This window comes from Sminthopsis crassicaudata, chromosome 2, assembly GCF_048593235.1.
Source record: "Sminthopsis crassicaudata isolate SCR6 chromosome 2, ASM4859323v1, whole genome shotgun sequence".
NCBI classification, from domain to species: domain Eukaryota; kingdom Metazoa; phylum Chordata; class Mammalia; order Dasyuromorphia; family Dasyuridae; genus Sminthopsis; species Sminthopsis crassicaudata.
The window spans coordinates 288,789,170-288,809,809 of record NC_133618.1 but is presented as its reverse complement, the minus strand read 5'-3'; the positions used below and the strand labels follow the sequence as shown (position 1 = coordinate 288,809,809).

The 20,640-nt window shown below is 31.6% G+C and overlaps 1 protein-coding gene across 1 annotated transcript in view; it reads right to left on the bottom strand.

The window, feature by feature from the left end:
• Window positions 1–427: 427 nt before the first annotated feature.
• CPSF2 (cleavage and polyadenylation specific factor 2) overlaps window positions 428–20,640 on the bottom strand; it is a 28,296-nt gene continuing 8,083 nt past the window's right edge. Inside the window, exons 4-15 of the mRNA XM_074289641.1 lie at window positions 20,459–20,564; window positions 18,045–18,174; window positions 17,116–17,231; window positions 16,062–16,249; window positions 14,919–15,209; window positions 12,921–13,021; window positions 10,353–10,553; window positions 7,687–7,839; window positions 7,127–7,352; window positions 5,386–5,685; window positions 2,948–3,082; window positions 428–2,686 (exon numbers count right to left, since the gene is read on the bottom strand). Coding sequence (XP_074145742.1) covers window positions 2,594–2,686; window positions 2,948–3,082; window positions 5,386–5,685; window positions 7,127–7,352; window positions 7,687–7,839; window positions 10,353–10,553; window positions 12,921–13,021; window positions 14,919–15,209; window positions 16,062–16,249; window positions 17,116–17,231; window positions 18,045–18,174; window positions 20,459–20,564 — 2,040 coding nt within the window. The 3' untranslated portion in view covers window positions 428–2,593. The remainder of the gene's footprint in view (window positions 2,687–2,947; window positions 3,083–5,385; window positions 5,686–7,126; window positions 7,353–7,686; window positions 7,840–10,352; window positions 10,554–12,920; window positions 13,022–14,918; window positions 15,210–16,061; window positions 16,250–17,115; window positions 17,232–18,044; window positions 18,175–20,458; window positions 20,565–20,640) is intronic.

Sequence of the window (20,640 nt, the reverse complement as noted above, 5' to 3'; positions counted from 1 at the left end):
ATCATTCATTTATAATTCCAGCAACAATGTATTAAATGTCCCAGTTTTCCTGCATTCCTCTCGAGATGGTAACTCAGAGTTGTCTTAATTTGTATTTTTTTAATCAATAGTTTAGATTTTTTTTTAATATGACTAGAAATAGTTTTAATTTCTTCACCTGAAAATTGTCTATTCAAATCCTTTGACTATTTATCAATTGGAGGATTTCACTTTTTTTTTTTTTTTTTTTTACTTTTTCTTTCTCATGGTTTTTTCCCTTGTGGTATGATTTTTCTTGTACAACATGACAAATATGGAAATACATTTAAAAGGAAAAAAAATAAAATAAAATGAGGGAGTTGAATTAGATGATCCCTAAAGTCATCCTTGTAGTTCTAAATCCTAAAGAGTTGGATTCATAAAAAAGCTGGTTATTATAGGCCATCTACTATGACATGGAAATAATTTTATTATACAGAAGTTTTCTTTATAATATGTTCAATAAAAGTGAAAATACTTTACAACAAATACTACAATCTCCACCTCTGTCCAACAAAATAAAACCGTCTTGGTCCACTTCTTCCAAAAGTACAATGAATACAATACAGGAATTGTGTATATAGCACAATAATTTTGACAGTTCCCCTGAGTTTACTAAATACAACGTGAGCTACCTCAAAATTATTTTTATTTTTGATTTTAGAGATAACACACCAAATGGAGTAGAGTTCACTATAGAATTAGGAAAATCTGAGTTTAATTTCTGCCTCTGATACATACTAACTGTGTGACCGCAGTCAAGTTATCTCAAGTGTCCTAGTCAACAGTGTTGTCTACCACAAGTGGTAGACAGTTTGGTGGTGAAAGTTTTCACATAGGGAGATCTATATATCAAATGAAATCACAGGTCTAGACCAAATATATAAGTCTAGACCAAATACACAAGTCTAGATGTGTATATGTTTTACAGCCACAATTTATTTGGGTAATAACTAAGAATAAAGTTCCATGGAAATGCAAATGAAACCTTTTTAGAAATTTTATTAACCTTACCAGCCAAACACAGGTAAAAAATACTAATCCTTCAATGATATTTGTTTGCACACCAGCTTCTAGCAGCATTTTAAATGAAATGTGTACTCAGGGAATTTGTCAGGTAAAAGTAAAATTAGGCAAGAAATAAGTTTTCAGTATTACAATGGAAGATGAAATTGTCAGCTGCCTTAACCAGACAAATAATTCCAATATTATTCCATACAATAAAATCTCAGGAAAGGTTTTTGTTTAAAGAACTAACAGTGTTCATCTATGTGCTTATCCACATTAACACTAGTAATACAATTTGTCTGCTTCGTAAGTACCATGGTCTCACTTTTACATTAGCAGTAAGAATCTTCAGAGTAGCTCTACAAATACTTGAAAAAGAAATTGATCAGTATTATTTTAAGAGAAACCTATCAACCTAAAGTGCTAAGTGTAAGGAATAGGATTTGGGTCTTGAACTTATGAAATAAATGCCAAAATCTGTCACAATTATGTCACTTCCTAGGAAAACTCACTGGATTATATAGTTTTTCCTAAATGAGATAATTCAATGTAAACTAAGTACAGTGCATTTCCTTTTGGCTATCTTGGGGCTAACACAAGAAAGTTATAAAACACGAGAGGGACAAATTACTTAGCCTCTTGTGTAGGATTTTCAATTCTGACACATGTCATCTACATGCTGTTTAGGGGGTTTTAGAAGCATGCAGGCCTAAGAAATAAAAACATATTTTTTTAACCATAGTATTATTTTGTTTAAAAAAAAAAAAATGATGTTCAATGGTTGTCTCATTCATATAATATTAAAATCAGAATTTCACCACACAACAAATAACTTTTGAGCTATTTGTATTCAAATGACAAAAAAAAATAAAAAAGCATTGAAACAGGAAAAGATAAAAACTGTTATTTGTATCAATAAAAATAATTTAACATTTTGAAACATAGGCATTGAGCAAGTATGACGTGAAAATGAGTTCAGAGGAAGAGTTCTAGTGTATGTACAACAATATTTTCTGCTGTTTATTTAAAGACAATTTACAAAAGTCCATTTTACCAAAACAATTGCTTTTGCATTTTGAGTAGCAGTTCTTTCCTAATTTCAAAATTCCCAATTTTTCCCATTCCTAAAATTAAAATTAAATAAAAACCAAGCTGATTTTGCACTAACTCAGTAAAAAATGGTTTTTATGAACATACTTATACTCTCTGAGTCCAAGACCTTGTTTCCCTAGCATTACTGTTAAAATAAAAAAAAATACCAGCTTAAAATAAGGCTCATCTATAAAAAAAAACCAATAATGTCAATTACTGGGCCCATTATTGTAACAGTTATGGTATTTATCAATTTGAAATTCAAAAAGGAGGAATGTTCAAGATTTATTAAGCAAAATGGTCTTCATTATTCACTTCTTGAGTATAATTTCTTGGGCTTAAAAGGTTATCTTCCTGACTAGTTCTTTCTATATAAATTATAGAACAACATAGGAAAACAACAAAATAAAGTAAGTGCCCTTCCTTTTTTTTTCTTAGAAAGGGGAAAGAGAGATTCATTTGAATAACATGTCCTCTACACAATAGCATATTGTTCATATAAAAGGTCTCTTATCCTATAAAAATCCTGACAAAGGCAGCCTTCAAGTCCAATGCGTCCAGTTTCAGTCTAAGAAAGAAGGGAAAAAAGGAGTTAGTTTCATAAAACATTAAAAAAAACTCAATTAATATCAAAGTTACTTTTGAATATCACATTTCCTGATGTTTCTGAAATCTAAGACACATACAAACACAAAGTAAGCATTAATTTAATATTTGCTGAATTAAAATGTTGAGAGCGAGAAAGAGCGAGAGAGAATGGGTATGTGTGTGAGATGATTCTAAAGTCTTTGTTCAATTATCCCCTCCAAAATTTTCAAGAAACACTCACTCTACGGACAGCTACTAGATTGTTGCAAACAAGTACACCTCCTACAAACTCAGCCTGGATTCCCTCTCGCAACAGCACTTGTTTAAAATCAGACAATCTTGGTTCATTCATAAACACTGACTGGTGTCCAGGAACCTTAAAAGGATGAAACAGGGAAGAATAAAAGCAAATCAAAATCAAAATACCAGATATACAATTCTAAATATTTTCTATTAATCCCGCAAGCTATTTGAGAGATGATTTCAAGAAAATAAACCATGTTTCCCCCTACCATTATTCTGAATTTTACATTTTTTTTTACATTACAAAGAACTTCACATATTTAATGACTTTACAATAAATCTTATTTATTATATTTCATCACTAAAACAGCTGCCAAGGTTCTATTATGCTTATCAACTTTATTCACTTTTAAGATAAATCAGAGTATCAGTATCAAAGGTGGAATAAGAACTCAAAGCCCCTCAAGTTCCCAGCACTTGTACTGGTTCAAAGAATATTAGTGCTTCCTTTATCCAAACTCATCCCCCATCTCCACTATGAAGCTAATAGTACTCTGGCAATTTTCAAAGGAATGTGCCCTTGATGATCAGTGTATAGATGGCTTGGTTATCAGAATCAGGATGATACAATCTGTGGCTACTCCTCTATGACTGCTGTTGAGAGGTGAGGGATGGAGGTGGGGTAAGGCATGGAATTATCCCAAGAGGATTAAAAGGGGGAAGAGATTTTCCAGTTTCTCTTCCCAATTAATTCCAAAGGAAGAACACTTGAAGTGCATAGGATAATCTAGTCATGATGCTACCACTGGACTAAAAATGTCCCATGGTTAAATCATACAGATGCTCACAAAGTATTGCCAAGAACAACTAACTTACAAGGCAGTTAGTGGAAGATAAGAAGAGTACAGCCAACTCATTCTTTAATACCCAACTCATGCACCTGGGAAGCTTTCTCTGATTTCGCAAGTCTAGGGCTTCCTAATATTTTTTGTGTGTGTGCATGGACCCTTTTCACAGAATATTTTTACATGCATAAAATATACTCAATTACCAAGGAAATGATGTTTATTGAAATAGTTTTCAAAATACATTTTTAAAGTTCACATACCTCAAGTTAAGAATTCCTATTTTAGTCAATAATGACTTTCCCATTTAGACTTTTGATGGATAATGATCTAAAGCACTTATAATATCACATATTATTTTTATATTTGTATCTTTCTTCATTTTAGACTGCCTAGATAATATCCTATCTGAACTTTTCAACTCTTTGAATGCCTGAGACTATACTTAGGACACAGGAGGTATTTAAAGTTTTGTTGAATGATTAAAGAACTGACATTTAATCGAGCTTTGAAGTTTGCAGAGAATTTTAAACACATTCTCATGTTATCCCCAAAATAAATTGCAAGGTAAACATTATAGATATTATTCCTGTTTTACAACTGAGGTAACAACAGAAAAAGTTCAGAAAGGTCAATCGACAATTTATCTATGGACTCCCATGAAGTATGTGTTAAAGGAAGAATAAGAACCAGGTCTCTCAACTCTATGCTCAATGGGAACAAATGTGTGCTAATCTTTCTTGGTAATACATTTCAGGCAATGTAAAATTCAAAGGTAATATATCAGAGGAAGTATCAGCAAATTCAAATGCAAAATTCAAATTTGCAAAAGACCAAAAATTTTCCTGTTAATTTATATATGTTGGGGAGTCTCCATTTTAAACAAACCCTAAGCAAACCAGTACCATAAAACTAATTTTAAAACACAAAGATTAGATGATTTCATATTACCAAAAATTTATTTACTAGAGTTTCTTTAAATATTGAAGACTTAGCTTCAAAAGCAACCATTTCATCAGCATAGATTCTCCCTCTAAATCTAAACAATGTTATATGTTGCCTCAACAAAAACATTCATCACCTGATTTCTAAACTGAGTGATGAGTTTCTCTGAATTTCAATACAATGAACTTCATAAGTTCACATAAAGGCTTTTTAGAACTCTGCTATCTGTGCTGTTGTGAGACTATGGAAGAAAACATAAATCAAAGACAGAATTGTCCTGGATTTTTAATTCATCTGAATAACAGGTCCTCTACATAATAGCATATTGTTCATATAAAAGGTCTCTTATCCTATAAAAATCCTGACAAAAGCAGCCTTCAAGTCAAATGCGTCCAATTTCAGTCTAAGAAAAATGATTTTAAAATGATCAGATGTTTAAATTTCAAATGAACATTTAAAATAATAAGATTTTTAAAATGATTCAGTTTACAAAAAAATTTAACCGGAACATTCTTAAGCAACATATTTACAAGTTTATACACTTGAAACAAAATTACATAAACATTAGTAGAACCATCGCTATAACTTTATGAAAGAACTGGAAAGATTTATTAAGAAGAGAAACAACATAAACTTTTTTTTTTACCTCATGAGGAGGCAAAGGTTCCAAAGTGGGAATAATTTCACTCTCTTCACCTGTTTCTTTGTCATCATCTCCAAAGAGACTCTTCATAGCTTTTTGTTGTGCTATGACACTAGCATCTGAAGGAGCATCCACTTGCATCTCTGAGTCTTCTCCATCATCCTTCAATTCTCCTTCTTCTAAAATAACACCTGTGTCTACTTTGGAAACTCGCATGTCTAAGACACCATCTATCCAAGCTAGTTCAGCATCTTTTGCTTTACAAAACTGAAGAGAGCTGACAAGTGAATCTTTTAATCTCACCTAAGTTATGTATCATACACAGAAGATTTTGAAAAAAATGAATGTTGGGGGGAAAAAAATGAACATGTTAATATTAGCAAAGCTAACAACATTTTGTAGAATATTCAATTTTTATAAACATAATACTTATAAAAATATATCAAAAACTTATGTGAAAATCTGATTAATAAAGAAATACATAACTACCTCTAGACCTCAAGATGATAATATTAAATGCAGGAACTCACTGAATAGCAATATGAGTGGTAACTATTACTATGGTAGACTGATAACTGCCACCTTTAAGAGGTAGACCTACTGATTTCACTACACATGAAGTATTAGTATTATATAACAGCAATGATTTGGTACAATTAGATCATTTCCTAAAGAATTTCTAGAACAAGGTAGAATAATTAATGAATATCCATCAATGCAGCTTCTTACCCCAAAGAAAGTCTGCAAACCCCTTTGTTTAGCTAAGCTAATCATGATTGGTGTCAGGGGCAAGACTTTTCTTCTCCTGGACTGGAGGATACAAAACTTTTTGTCTACTCAGTATAAAAAATCTCACATCAGCTAGTAGTCTGACTATTTGCCTAGACAGGTATGACTTTCAAGGAGTAGTTACTTGTACTGTTTTTCTTTCTTTGATCAGACAATGACAGAGTCCCACTAAATGACAGACAGACAGATATGAATATTTTCTTAGATCCTTTTGTAGGAATGTGTGGTTTGTATATTTAATAAACCTTGCAGTTAGATCAAATAAGCATTACATTTTGTTTTCTTTGAAATTCTGAACCTAGGAAGCAGTACATCCATTTGTATCCTTGTTCATTTTGACAAATAATGTGTGTTAAACACTAGCACTTCCTTTTCATTTAGAGAACAGGAGGAAGGAAAAATTTTGCATAGGCATATATTCCTTAAATTATGAAAGAAAAAAGTTGGAGAATTTTGTTAAAGTAGACAGGTAAGAGAAGAGAATTAAGAGAAGAAAATTTAAATATGCTGTTATATAATGATATATGTAATTATTATAAATATGCTCCTAAATCTCCACCTAAAAAACCCTCCCCACACATGCCAATTATACAAATACAAAAATTCTTAGGCTTAAATTTTTAAAAAATCTGGCTTGAAGGGAACCAAGGATGTGGAAATGAGGAAAACTCAGGATATACTTTGGTTAGTTTTTCTGAACTGCTTCTTATCTCAATTCCATTTCCTTTTTTATTCTTTGTTAAAGAATGAATCCTTGGGTAGGAGAGGAGAAAGCAGGATATATCAAAAAATAAAACTGATGCAAAAACAAGATATCAGTAATTTTTTAAAATATGGATCAATAACAGATGATCATTGTCAAACTCTCCTGTAATTCAGATCAAGATAATGGTCCCTTTTCTCCCTATCAAAAAAGCATTACATCTCTATAGCTCAAATTCTAGTGTATAATTACCTGATAAATATGAGTTTCACTGGTGGCATCTACTGTTTCATGTAGCTTTGGCATATACACTTTAATATCTTTTCCACCAAAAGCTCGGCAACATTCTGCCAGATCTTGACTGGCCTCTGGTGGTCCATGGACGATAATCAACTGCCGTGGTTTCATTTGATTAATTATTTTTTTAATGGAATCACCATCTGAACGTCCTTCATAGTCTATGTAAGTAACTCTGGCTCTGTAACAAAGTACAGAATTATAAATGCTTATCTTCCTCAAGCTAATTTTTACTTGACCTAAGCCAGGTTCATGGTATTTCTCAAAAAACTTCAATTACAAACAGAACAAAGCATTCATTCCAATAAAAAAATAAAAGCATCTATTGCTGTATGATAGAAAATAGGAGAAAATGCAAGACAAATAAATTAGGTTATATGCACTGTTAATAACAGAATACAATTCTTTAAAGTTATTGTATGTTTTCTACTTGACTTCTTAAACTTTCTTGATTTCTCTTTTATTCCCATCATTTCCCCCACTTCAATTTCCTTAAACACAACTGAGGCACTTACTTGATTTCAATTGATTCTGTTGCAGAAATGCACTTGGTAGGAACATCTGATAAATCCTGATCCATAGGTTCATCTCCATTTGTCAAGCCAGATTCTAATTTGCTTTTTTCTTCTTCAGTGGCTTGAAGCTCAGGCACTAAGAAATCTTCTGGTCTAAATAATAACATCTCACTATTAACAGTTCAATAATGTGCAAGATAATATTCCATTACTATCTAGTGGCACCATAGTAACATTTGTTCAAGTATCTTAATGAATGTAGTTCAAAAACAATACAAAATGTAACTAAAAGAAATTGCACTTTTTTTTACTATTATCATTTTTGAGTTCTAAAATACTTATGACAACTCAGAAAAACTAATGCATATTTTCCTTAAACCTATCTAAAATCACCATGTCTGACCACCTATGCCTTCAATGCAAGATCATCTAGCACTAAGGTATGGAAAGAGAACTGGATTTACATTCAGAAAATAGGCTCAAATTATGTAAAACATATTGACTTAGGAGACCTCAATTCGGATTGCAGCTCTGCCAATAACTACCAGTATGACCATGGGTAATCCTGCAAAGTAAAGATGTTGGACTAGAGACCTGCCAAGTTTTTTTTTGCCTCCAGGTTATCATCTCTTCCTTCTCCCCAACTTTGAGCACATGATTTTATTTGATCCTTTGTAGAGAAGTCTTGAGTCCAGAAGATATGAGGATTCTAATTTTCATCTTCCTTCATGTTATCTGTTACTGTCTCTATACTTGTCTCCTCTTTTCCTTCCAGGTCGGGAATTTTTTTTTTTTTCTTGTCTAAAGTTAACCCCTTCTGCCTATGTTCAAGACTATTTTTTTTTTCACCTTTTCCAGGAGCTCTGTTCCCACAAAACAAAACAAAATGAAAACACATTTAAAAAATCTTTAGTTTTATACCTTTACTGTAAACCCTTTTTTTAGCTGTCATCTAACTTCTCTCCTTAATTTTGCTACTAAACCTTCAAAACATTTTCTACCTCACTGACTCTACTTAAACTCACTTTTATTAAAGTGTCTTCTCCAAGTTATACGCAAGATTTAAATTTTGTCAAACAGTGGATTTTCAGGCCTTGTTCCCTACTGCTCTACATAATATCTCTTAAGCCTTTTGAAACTCCCCTAGTTTTTTGTACTTCTTACTTCTCCTTATAACATGACCCTTCTTTTTCCTTCTCCTGTCCTTTTAATCCTAAAATTAAGCATGTCCCCCACAAAATATTGCTCCTTCCCTCAGTTTTTCTCAATACTCACATCCTTAGAAAAATCTATTTACTTTTTCTGACTTCCTTCCCTACTTCTCTACTGATGACCCCAAGCATTTGCCATCCTTGATCTCTCACTTCTCTTCTCATATATTCCAATCTTAGATGAAGCACCCTTGGGATAAAAACTTTAAAATCATCTTGACACACACCTGTCCCTCATCCTCTATATCAAATTTGCCACAAAGTTCTATAGTTTCTTCCTTCCAAATGTTTTAGAATCATCTCCATTTCACTGTGCAACCTATTCAACTCAAATCCCATTTAGTCCTCAAAAACTTATCCCCAGTCAGACTAGTATTTTCTTACATACAATGTGTAGTCCCCACTTCTGTGACTTTATCCAGGTGTTCTCACCATTATCCAAAAGGCATTTTGGCTATCTAAATTCTATCTGGCCTTCCAACACATTTCAATTTCTCCCTTCTCTGAACTACTATTCAAACTTAGTACTATGGACCTATCACTATAGGCAAGTCACCTAACCTTCCGAAATCTCCATTTGTTCATCTAAAAATTGGAGGATTGGCCTGAGCAGACACTTTCTGCTATGTGTTGGTCTTATCCTCCTAAAGATAGTCTTTGAACTTAAGGCCTTTATAACATCTTATATTTAAAGACTAATTATCAAGTTTAAATATAAAGTATACTAAGAAAGAAAAATTAGCACTGCATAGCATGAGAATCCTGAATGCATATTCACAACACTTGCCTGGCTTTGTCCTTATTACCTATGTACTTTTCAGCAAGTAACTTAACTTTTTTGTTCCTTACTTTACTCATCTATGAAATGGGTGTGCAGAAGAGGGCAGGGCAAGGAAATGAATGAGATGATCTCTAAGGTCATTCATAATTCCAGATTTATGATCTTCAGTCACAACTCACATTTAACAATCTTCCCTATATGGAGTTAGTTCTTCCTGAGTTAAGTTTATCTTCCTCTAATAATGATCATAATTTCCATATCCTATTTTCAGTGTTTATCGACACTGAACATCATCTTTTATATGCAACTTAACACACTCCAATACCTATCATTTATTTTCTAAATATTTTTAATATGTTCTATTTTCAGAGTTTTAATTATTTTCTCTGAACTCTTTCCAAAAATTCTATTTCAGAGGCACCTTGGTATAACTAGAATCTGTGTAATGCTGGATAGATCATTTAACTTCTTTTATATTTAGCTCTCTCAATTTGTACCAGAGGATCAAACTTAGGGGACTTCTAGATCTAAAGACTATGATCTCAAAAATTAATATATAAAACAGAAATAAGAAATAAACTTCATTAGGTTCAGATCATTCTTTCAGACTTATAGTCCAATATACTTAATACTTTCATTGCTAAGTAAAAGAAAAATTTGTTTCAATCACATACTTGATTATCTCTCCATACTCATCCCATTTAATTCTTTCTTCTGGGGCAGGAAACATAGGATAAGACTTTTTAGCCTGTTTGAAGAAACTTCCTTTTCGGCTACCTTCACCTTTCATCATCAAATCATGCTTGGTTTTGTGTGCTGATGGTTGGTCAATATCCTCTTCAACATCACTCTCATCACTAGAATCTATGTCTGCCCTGAGATGATATTGAAAAATAGACAATAAGGTTTTAACAATACAATTGCTTTCAAATTCTAATTTTTTTGGTCAAAAATATAATAACAACATGGCTTTGGTGGTCAGGTAATGAAATCATAGAAATACCATTGCTGGTTCAACTGTATAAGTTTAAATACCAATAAAGTCAAGAAAAAAATTTAAGCCTTAATTTAGTACTTCTTTGAAGTAAGACCTTTGTCCAATGTGACCTACAGTAAGATTTTTAAGAACCAGTATTGAAAGTGACATATCATCCTGGTAAAAATACTACATTCATATATACTGAAGTAGTTATTCATAATAATCAAGTTGGATTTATACCCAAAATGTAAAGATGCTTCAACATTAGAAAATAATTTAATTAATCAAATTAAAAACAAAAACATCCAAAACTACATGCCAAGAATATAGGAAAATCCTTTGACAAAATGCAACACTCATTTATGCTAAAAACTTTGCAAAACACAGATACAGAGCAATCTTTTAAAATACAATGAAAAGTATCTTAAAATAAAATTAGATGTTGGAAATAAATGAAATGGGGCAAAACTAGGAGTTTTCCCAATTAATATTGGAGTAAATCAAGGACACCTTTTCTTTCCCTTCTGTTATTTGAAATGGTCCCAACTCTCTATACATATTGGCTGCGTAAACACTTAACTTCTCAAGGCCCCTGGCCATTCTCCAAAATCCTAAAGATTATAGATGGTGCCAACTTGTAAACATAGAAGGAGTTTTCTCTTCTAGGAGTTACATAGGTTTGATTCCCATAATACAAATGAGCAGTGATATCACAGGTTCAATCCCAGGTGATATTATTCTAAAAATACTAGTAATAGTAATAAGGCTGGTAAAAAGAATAATATAAAAGAAATTAAGAATGGTAAAAAGAAGATAAAATTATCCCTATTTGTTTATAACATGATGGTTTTCTTAAAATGCTAAGGAACCAGCATAGACAGACAGATAGATAGATAGGATAAAATGGACAAGAAAATTAATAGTTTCAACAAAGTTGTAGGTTGTAAAAGAAACACAAAAATAAACAGCATTTTCTACAGAACACCACCAAAAGTCAAGAGGGAAGTCAGTGCCCTATAAAATATCTGGCAGTCAATTTACAGTTAATTCAATACTTGCAGAACCACAGATATAACAAACTCCTTAAAGAAACAAAAAGCTTAAAGAATTGAAGGAATATTCATTGATTAATCAGGTAATGAAATCATAGAAATAGCACTGCTGGCTCAACTGTATAAGCTTCAACTGCATAAAAGATAAATCTTCCTTCTAAGATACCAATAACAAAGTCAAGAGAAAAATTTAAGCCTTAATTTAGTACTTCTCTGAAGTAAGATCTTGGTCCAATGTGACCCATAGTAAGATTTTTAAGAACCAGTATTAAAAGTGACATATCATCCTGGCAAAAATACTATAACATTGAATATATGAATACTACTATATATTGAAATAGTTATGCGCAATAATAAAGTTGGATTTATGCCCGAAACATAAAGATGCTTCAATGTTAGAAAATGCCCGAGTCAAACTGAGACCAGTGAAAGACTTCAGCTTAAAAAGGCCAAGGTTTCTCAGGCATCCAGGGCTGTTTCCAGTCATCCTGATTTATACCTAGCCATTGAACCCAGAGGTACTGGAGGAGAAAGTGAGTTTGGTTAGTATGCACAGCCCTCCCTCCTTCAAATCCAATTCACTAGCATGACACAGAAGCACCTCCCTGACAAAACAGTTGATTTCAAGAATGAAGGCCAAACAACAACAATAACTGTGCCAACATAATAATATCCACCTATCCCAATAGTTACTGAGTTTGGTTGTTTCTGCTTCCATAAACAACATCTCTCACATCTATTTTCCTCTTTCCACTTATATAGCCACTACCTTATTTCAGGATCCTATCAAAACCCACCTAGACTAATGAGTCTGCTAATTGTTCTACCTGTCACATCTCTCTCTTCACCAAATTATCATTCACCCAGTCACCAACTGATTTTCCCCCAACCACAGATTGATCACGTCACTTATACTAACTCAACTTTCAGTAATACCCTACTAAGTGAAGAATCAACTAGTACTCCATCTTTATTTTATCCTTTTATAATTTCTATTTTTGTGTGAGGTTTATAGTATACATGTTTATTACTGTAGTAATATTTTTTAAAAATAAATATACACATATTGGGGTGCATGATCAGAAAAAGTTTGGAGTATGTTATTGAAGGGAATCATTTTCTGAATGTTGGTATGTTTGAAAATGAAGGTGATTTATACATCAAAGATGTTAGTAACAATTGAAAAGTTTAAAAATTTTTAAGTAACTTACTCCTTTGACTGTTCTAGCTTTTTTGCAGCTTCCTTCTTCAGTTTCTCTTTCTCTAGATACTCTTCAAGTTCCTTTCCTTCAAGTTTCACACGTTTTCTCAACTAAAACAAAATGGTCGAAGAAAATATCAAAAAATTATTATTAATTTTGAGAGAGAAGAGAGTGGAAGAGTAATGATCTTTAAAATAAATTTTTTTCTCCAAAATTATTCAATAGCCCATTACATAGAAGATTCTGGTGTTGTTTACATTAATAGTAAAACTGTATTATCATGGCACCAAAGAGATTTTAACCTAACTAAACTGTATAAAAATCATAGGTTATCAATTTTCTTCTACAGCTAATATAACCATTTGTAGTTTAACAAAATAAAGGCTGATGTGTACCTAATCTTTTAATATATGTACATTACTTGACGAACTTCACTTCATCCTCACAATCATATATATTAGATACTGTAGGTATTATGATCTCTATTATACAGATAAGCAAAATAAGACCAGAAGTTAAATGACTTGCCCATAATTACACAGCTATGAAGAATTCTAAGGGACACTAGAATCATGGGTACCTGATTCTAAATCCAGCATTGTATCATGCTATCTAACTTTTAAAATCTTAAAAGTTTCACTTTAAATTTCTGATGCTTTCTTTTAATGACCACTCACAGATTACTGAAGAATTGTGTTTTCTTAAAATAATTTTGTAATTCAGATAATTTAGTACTTAAATATTCTCAGATATTCCTAGATGAGATTTAGAAGGGGCATAAAAATCATGAAGCCCACTAGCAGTTAGATAAATTAGATAAATTAGGCCAGAAGGCTAACTAATAGTAGGCCCCAAACCCCAATACTCCCAATATCTAGTATCAGTAATTTTAAAAATTATGCCTTACTGTCTTTCCCTAAAATTTCAAAATATTTTATTTAAGCAAGAAGTACCTAATTTTTTTATTTTACTGTAAACAAGTTTCACAAATTTTCATCATAACCTCAAAGGGTGCCTTTTGCAGTTTCTAAATATGCTACATGAAACTTATTTCAATCCAATTTCTCATACATACACAGCAATGCTCTGTAATGAAATAGTAAATATATTAAACTCCCTTATCCGATAAAAATCAAGGAATGAAGCAGTCTAATTAATGAAATATTCTGGTTGCTATACACAAAAATCCTAATGTCATGTTTCTAGGAAACTGATGATATTAAGTAAAATGTTATAGATGGCAAATAGCTCCAGGGGAACAACCTAGAGCTGGGATTGAGCACTTTTTGTAATAACAAAGAACTGAAAATAAGTATGTATTGGGGAACAGTTAAATAAACTGTGATGTATAAACATAATATCTTACTATGCTTTAAGAAATAACAAGCATAATTAATATAGAAGACTTACATGAACAAACTAATCAAGTAGAAACAGGAAAACAATATTCATAAAGATTATAACAATGTAAATGGAAAAAAAATTGAAAAATGACTTGTGACATTGTAAAACAAAACTCACAAAAAAAGGGGCCCAAAGAATATCGCTCCTTCCAGCCTTTTGAAGGAAGGGAATTCAGAAGTATCAAACACTGCATATAATTTTGGATTTTATAGAATACTCATCAGTTTTGTGCAGTTTGTAACCATATGCCATAAATGCATTAACAATTATGAAAGAATTGGAATACAATTAAAATATACTAAACATTAAAACTATACTATACATAACTTTAATGTGTTGATTTGAAGGGCACTTTGGATTCTAAAAGTCCTCCAGTCAGTATTATAAATATAAACATTGTTCGGGATGTGTGAAGATGTTCAAAAAATGAGACTATCTTAGAAGTGGGAGTTATAAGCCCTATTTCACAATGAGATAGTTGAACTATTAACACTTCACACCTGGATATTAGTTCATACATACATACATACATACATACGACATACTTCAAAAGTTTTTAGGTAAAACTTATACTCTTACTTATTCTATAGATACAGCTCTTACCTCTATTTCTGTGATTTTCTCAGAAGGGTTATCTATTAGGAAACGTGCTAATGTTCCAGGTGTTGTTCTATAAGTTAAGATGATTGAATTTTTAGAGTCCTGGCACCACTGAATAAAGAGATCTCTTGAAAATCCACATTCCAAATCAGGTTGGCTGGCAAGGACAACTTTGGGGCTAGGCACACGAGCCAGATCAGAAAGACCATGACATAAAGAAAGATGGCGAAATTGAAATGGATTATTTCTTTTGTCTTCAAAACATCTCATTAATTTATCACTCATCCATTCTACCTAATTGGAAAAGAAAAGGTAAAGCCATTCAGAAATTGTTAGTAACTATACCATCTACTTTTGGTACAAACTAAGTGTTCACAAACTATTTCCAATTAAAAAATATATATTCTACTCCAAAATCTCTAAAGATACCTTCAATGTAAAAACATTACAAATTTGCCATTAATTTTAATATTTTACTATGAAAAAATAAATGTTCTCTTTTTTTTGTCTTTGTGATGAAGAAATTTAAAGCCAAATTCAATTAATTATAGTGAAAAAGTATCTTAGAAGTCTAGTCCAACTATCTTCCTCTTACATATGAGGAAACTGAGGCCAGAGAAGCTGAGTTGGCCAAAGTCATATCATAAACATAAGAACCAATTCCAGAACCTAGGTTTCTCTTTCAACTACACCACACTTTATCACAGCAGTAATCAGCTTTTTCAGATGCTTAATAGCATATCGTTCATATAATTCCTTTGGATATTTTTGGTTCTTTTAATCCTCACTGTATAAATTTACATCCTGCTTAAGATCGCCCAGAAATATACAGAGGAAAGCAAAGTATAACTTCTAGATATATACCTTCCTGTTGTCTACACTTCATAAGTGATATCCTTTTCCCAAAAGAAAATAACTTCGATTCTTAGCATTCAAACAATAAGGAAATCTCATTGAGTGAACATACAAATAAATATAAACAAAAATAACTAAGTTAAAACCAATATGTGAATCAAGAACATTTTTACATACACTACCACAAAACTGATTAAAAAACAAAAACAAAAGATTTCCACAAGCTTGAATTGCTATCTCAAACCTTTACTGTCATTTATTACATATTACATATAATCACATAAAACAAACCTGGGATTTAGAAAACTCCACTACATTATAGCTGACATTATTCAGAAGTGCTAATGAGTATACACCCAGTCCTGCATCTTTGGTTCTCCAAATCTGATCAAGAAGTTGAGCAAGTTCCAAAACTCTGCCTGCTGTGTCTACAGCTATTAACACATTCCCATCACCTCGAAGCGTTTCCAGGACATTTGCTAAAAAAATATGAACACAACATTTTTATAATAATACTTTGATCCAGGATTAAGAAAGCATAATTTTGTCTTTATCTTTATCTTCATATTTACAGTATGGAATATGGAAGTTTAGAACAAATATTTTCTTTCTGAATGCAATTGAGGGCCATGGGCATGGTAATTGAGTTTCAAATTGAGGCTAGGATAAGTATATCATGAAATATTGGCCTTTGGTTCTTTAAACCCAAGATGGAATGAGTAAATTACTGAATTGTTTGCATTAATAGATAAGAACAATTTAGAGTACAGTAAAAAAATGTGCTGGTTTTTGAAATATGGTATACAATAAAATAACAGAAAAAAAATCTATATACCAAGGAGACTTGCAGTGTGATCTGATAGCCCATTTTAAACAATATCTGATGTAACAAAATTATAGTACAATAAAAGAATTTAAACATATATCTGATGTGTATATGAGGGATTGTATGTGTGTTTAGCAGATGGTCCTAGAAAATATAATTTAGAAAAATGTCAAAATTCTCTGAGCATTATAATAAACTGGTAAGAAAGTTAGAAATGTGCAAGGTGATAAGTGAAAAGCCAACCTGAAATGAAAAATTTTTTGAGGATAATCCAAAGACTGTAGAATCAGCCATCAACTGTAATGGACTATTGTGCTAACTGTTATCATGCTTAAAAGATTTATAACAGAACACTAGAAAAGAAGAACCCACATAAACGAAATCCACATTATTTCCTTTAAGGTGGTCAATTCAATTGTTACCATGAAAAATGGCAGCTACATGGAATAGTATTTAACAAAAAGTTATTCTATAATACATTTACTTCTATTTCTGATTTAAATATAACAAAATACATACTGAGTAGCTGTTCATCCCTTTGTTTTCTTCTGGGCTGCACATAAGTAGCATTAAAGGAATCTGTGATAAGCAATGAAGGTCTGCTTAACATTTCCAGAGAACATCCATTTAAGTGACTGTAAATAAAAGTTTGATTCTCAATATAAGATATGAGATCTGAATGCAAAAAAATGCAACCCAATATAAAAGTTACAACTTTTATGCTCACAGAAAAATATCAATTTTTAACAAATTAAAACTAAAATACTTTTATAATGATGATATAAATATAGTGTTATACTTAAGAAAATCTGATTTTGAAAATCAAGATTTACAAAACAGCTAAAATGGAAGATAACATTTTATACAACAAAATGGAACCACAAAGCTCCTTAAGTAGCAAACATTAAAAATTACCCACTGATAAAAATTCAACATATATCCCATACTTTTATTATATGGAATAGAGGTATCAAACACAAGTCCTTAACCCTAAAGTGCAGCCCAAATGATATTAAAATATAATTAGAAAGTATTTAACAATAAATAAAACCCAGAAAGTAGTAAAATGTTGTTTTCTATGTCAATATGTGGCCCTCAAGGATCCCAAGGTATGGTTTAGTAGCCATTTCTATTTTAATTTGACAATTCTGATAGAGTGTATGTGACACATTGAAAATAGCCATGTCAATTTTCAAAGCCTCTCCCCCAACCAAAAATTCGAATGTTTATTTCGGAAAGTTAAGAATGTGGGAGAAAAAAAATCAACTAATATAAGAATCATTTTGAATATAAGAAAAGCCCTTCTGTAGTTAAGATTCTCGACATTTAGGCAAAAGAACTTGAGTCTAGTTTAAATAAGCACTTTTAACTAATTCTATCTACATGAAAATGAAATTAGAAAGCACATCTAATTGCATTTCTATAATTTCTTGTTCTGATATACATACATCTCCCTCTTGTGGTTGAAGTCAACAGCATAAACGATTTCTTCTTCTCCATCTTTGACTATTTTCCATATTGTTCCTCCTATCATGTGACCAGCTGGTAGAGGTGTGATGGACAAACCGTGCCCTTTTCCTGTATCAAAAGAAAAAAAAAAAAAAATAACATTCAGACTTTGTTGACAACACATTTGGAATATGGGATTATTGAGTAGGTGACTCAGGGGTCTGCCAGTACAGATTACAATCTTTCTCTAAATTCCCCACATGGTGACTATTTAAGGTTGAAACTCTCCAAAACAAGGAGAAATTTTCCTCAGATGAAAAACAGACCGCTAGCAACAATCCTCTGTCCTAAGGGACCAAATTTCTTCTGATTATCACAGAAAGAATTCTCTGACACCAGCACTGTTCTCTAGCTAAAAATTCACAATCATTTTCTAAAGGAAAAAAAGGAGGAGCAGTGAACCAGAGAAGGAACAGATAAAACTAGAAACAATGCCTCTCAAAATAAGTAATATGAATTTCTTTAACACTAATGAAAATGAGGAACACAACTCAAAAAAACTACAAAATGAAAAATATATTGAAGTTAAACTAACAAGACATAAAGAAGACTTACCTGGGTGCAACTACAAAATACTCTCTAAAGAAATAAAGTGAGATCTGTGGCTAAATAATGTGAATATTTAAAAAAAAAAAAAAAAGACAATTATTACCTAAACCAATATGAAGATTTAGAGCTATGCCAAATTACAGAGGGGAACACTTTTTAGAATGAGATAAAATAACACAATTCATTTAAAGTAACAAAAGAACCAGACTGTCAAGAAAAAAAGGAGAAAAAGTATGAGTGAAAGGGTACAACATTACCAGACTTCAAACTATTATAAAGCAGTAATCATAAAAACAATTTGATAGTTATTTTAAAAAGTAGATCAATGAAACAGACTTAAACGAAACAAAAGCAGTTTAGAAAAGTAGTCCAGTGTCTGATAAACTCCATAATATATATACCTGTTTGTTATGAACTGCTGGGAAAAGTGTAAAGCAGTTTAGTAGAAATTAGGGTTAGAATAATATCTTATATCATATTCTGTACATTCAAAACATACACGCAAACTGAATATAAAAGGTCATCATCAAAAAATTAAATGAGATCATACACATCTTTTATAACTATGGTAATAGGAGTAATTCTTAACCAAAAAAGGAATAGCAGAAATCATAAAAAATAACACAATTTTTTACTACTTCAAATTATATGTACTTTAAATCCAGTTTCTGGCTGAGTTGAAATCAAAGTTAAGTTCTTTCAGCCTAGCCATAAGAGAAATACCGACCAAAACAACTCTGACATTTTACCTCTGATTCACTAAATTAATAAAAGAGAAAAAAAGTAAGGACAATCAATGTTGGGGATTATGAGATGAAAAGACACTAATATTGTTAGTAGAAACACTAAGTTCTGGGTTCTGGATCACCAGTCTTGAATTTCAATTTGCAGTATAAAAAAAAAAAAAAAAAAAACTAAATGCCCATATCAACAATTCTACTAGTGAGCATATACCTGAAGAAAGTCAAAGACAGAAGCAAAGTTTTAAAATATACTAAAAGTTATAGTAAGAGTCTTTATAGAAATGAAGAATTGGGAGAGGGGAGAATCGAGTGCTTATTAACTGAAGAATGGCTAAAACAAAACAAAACAAAACAAAACAAAACAAAACAAAACAAAACAAAAAAAACCATCCACAGTAAATGAATAGAAAATCACAATTCACTATGAAAGGATGAATATGGAAATTTCAGAGAAACTTCAAAAGATTTATACAATCTGATATAGCAAAATAAGAAGACCCAAAAGGTATCTATACCATGGCAATCGCAATGTAAATGAAAAAAGATCACTAAGAGGAAGTTGTGTTAAGCAAAAACTAACCAAGGTCCTAGAGGACAGATAAATAAAATACAAGTTTTCCCTCACAGCTGAGAGGGAGAGTTTTACCAGGACATACTGCTGTATAAACATTGTTAAATACATTCTCAGCATCAGATTTTTTTTTTGGCTTAGTCTTTTCCTTTGTCGTGAGGAAGAGATAAATCTGGAGAGACAATAAGAAATTATTGTGATTTGAAAATCCTTATTATCTCCTCTCAGACCATATCCCCTCCAATGCCTCATGCCATTGTTCAGTACACAACAGACTCAGGTTATAACTATTCGGCTTCATTAATCAAATACAAACTTTTAAAAAACTCCATCATAAGGTCTGACATGATCATCATTTTGTTGGCATTAGGTTGGGACATTTTATTGTTTGGAGAAACTTTCTCTAACTCCCAGAGGTAACAAATTTTAGTGTACTGAGAAAGTTTTATCGCAAAAACTGGATTTTCCCCTTAATTCCAACAGTTGTTACCTTTCAAATTCACAATTTGAGAGAACTTGAGTTGCTGTATTTTATCAAAAGCTGCATCCACATCATCCAATGTAAAGAGTGTGAAGTCTTCTGTATTGTGACGAGACTAAAAGACAACCCACAAAGAAATAAAATGTTAATTTAAAAAAAAATTGTCACGGCTAAAAATTTGAAAATATAAA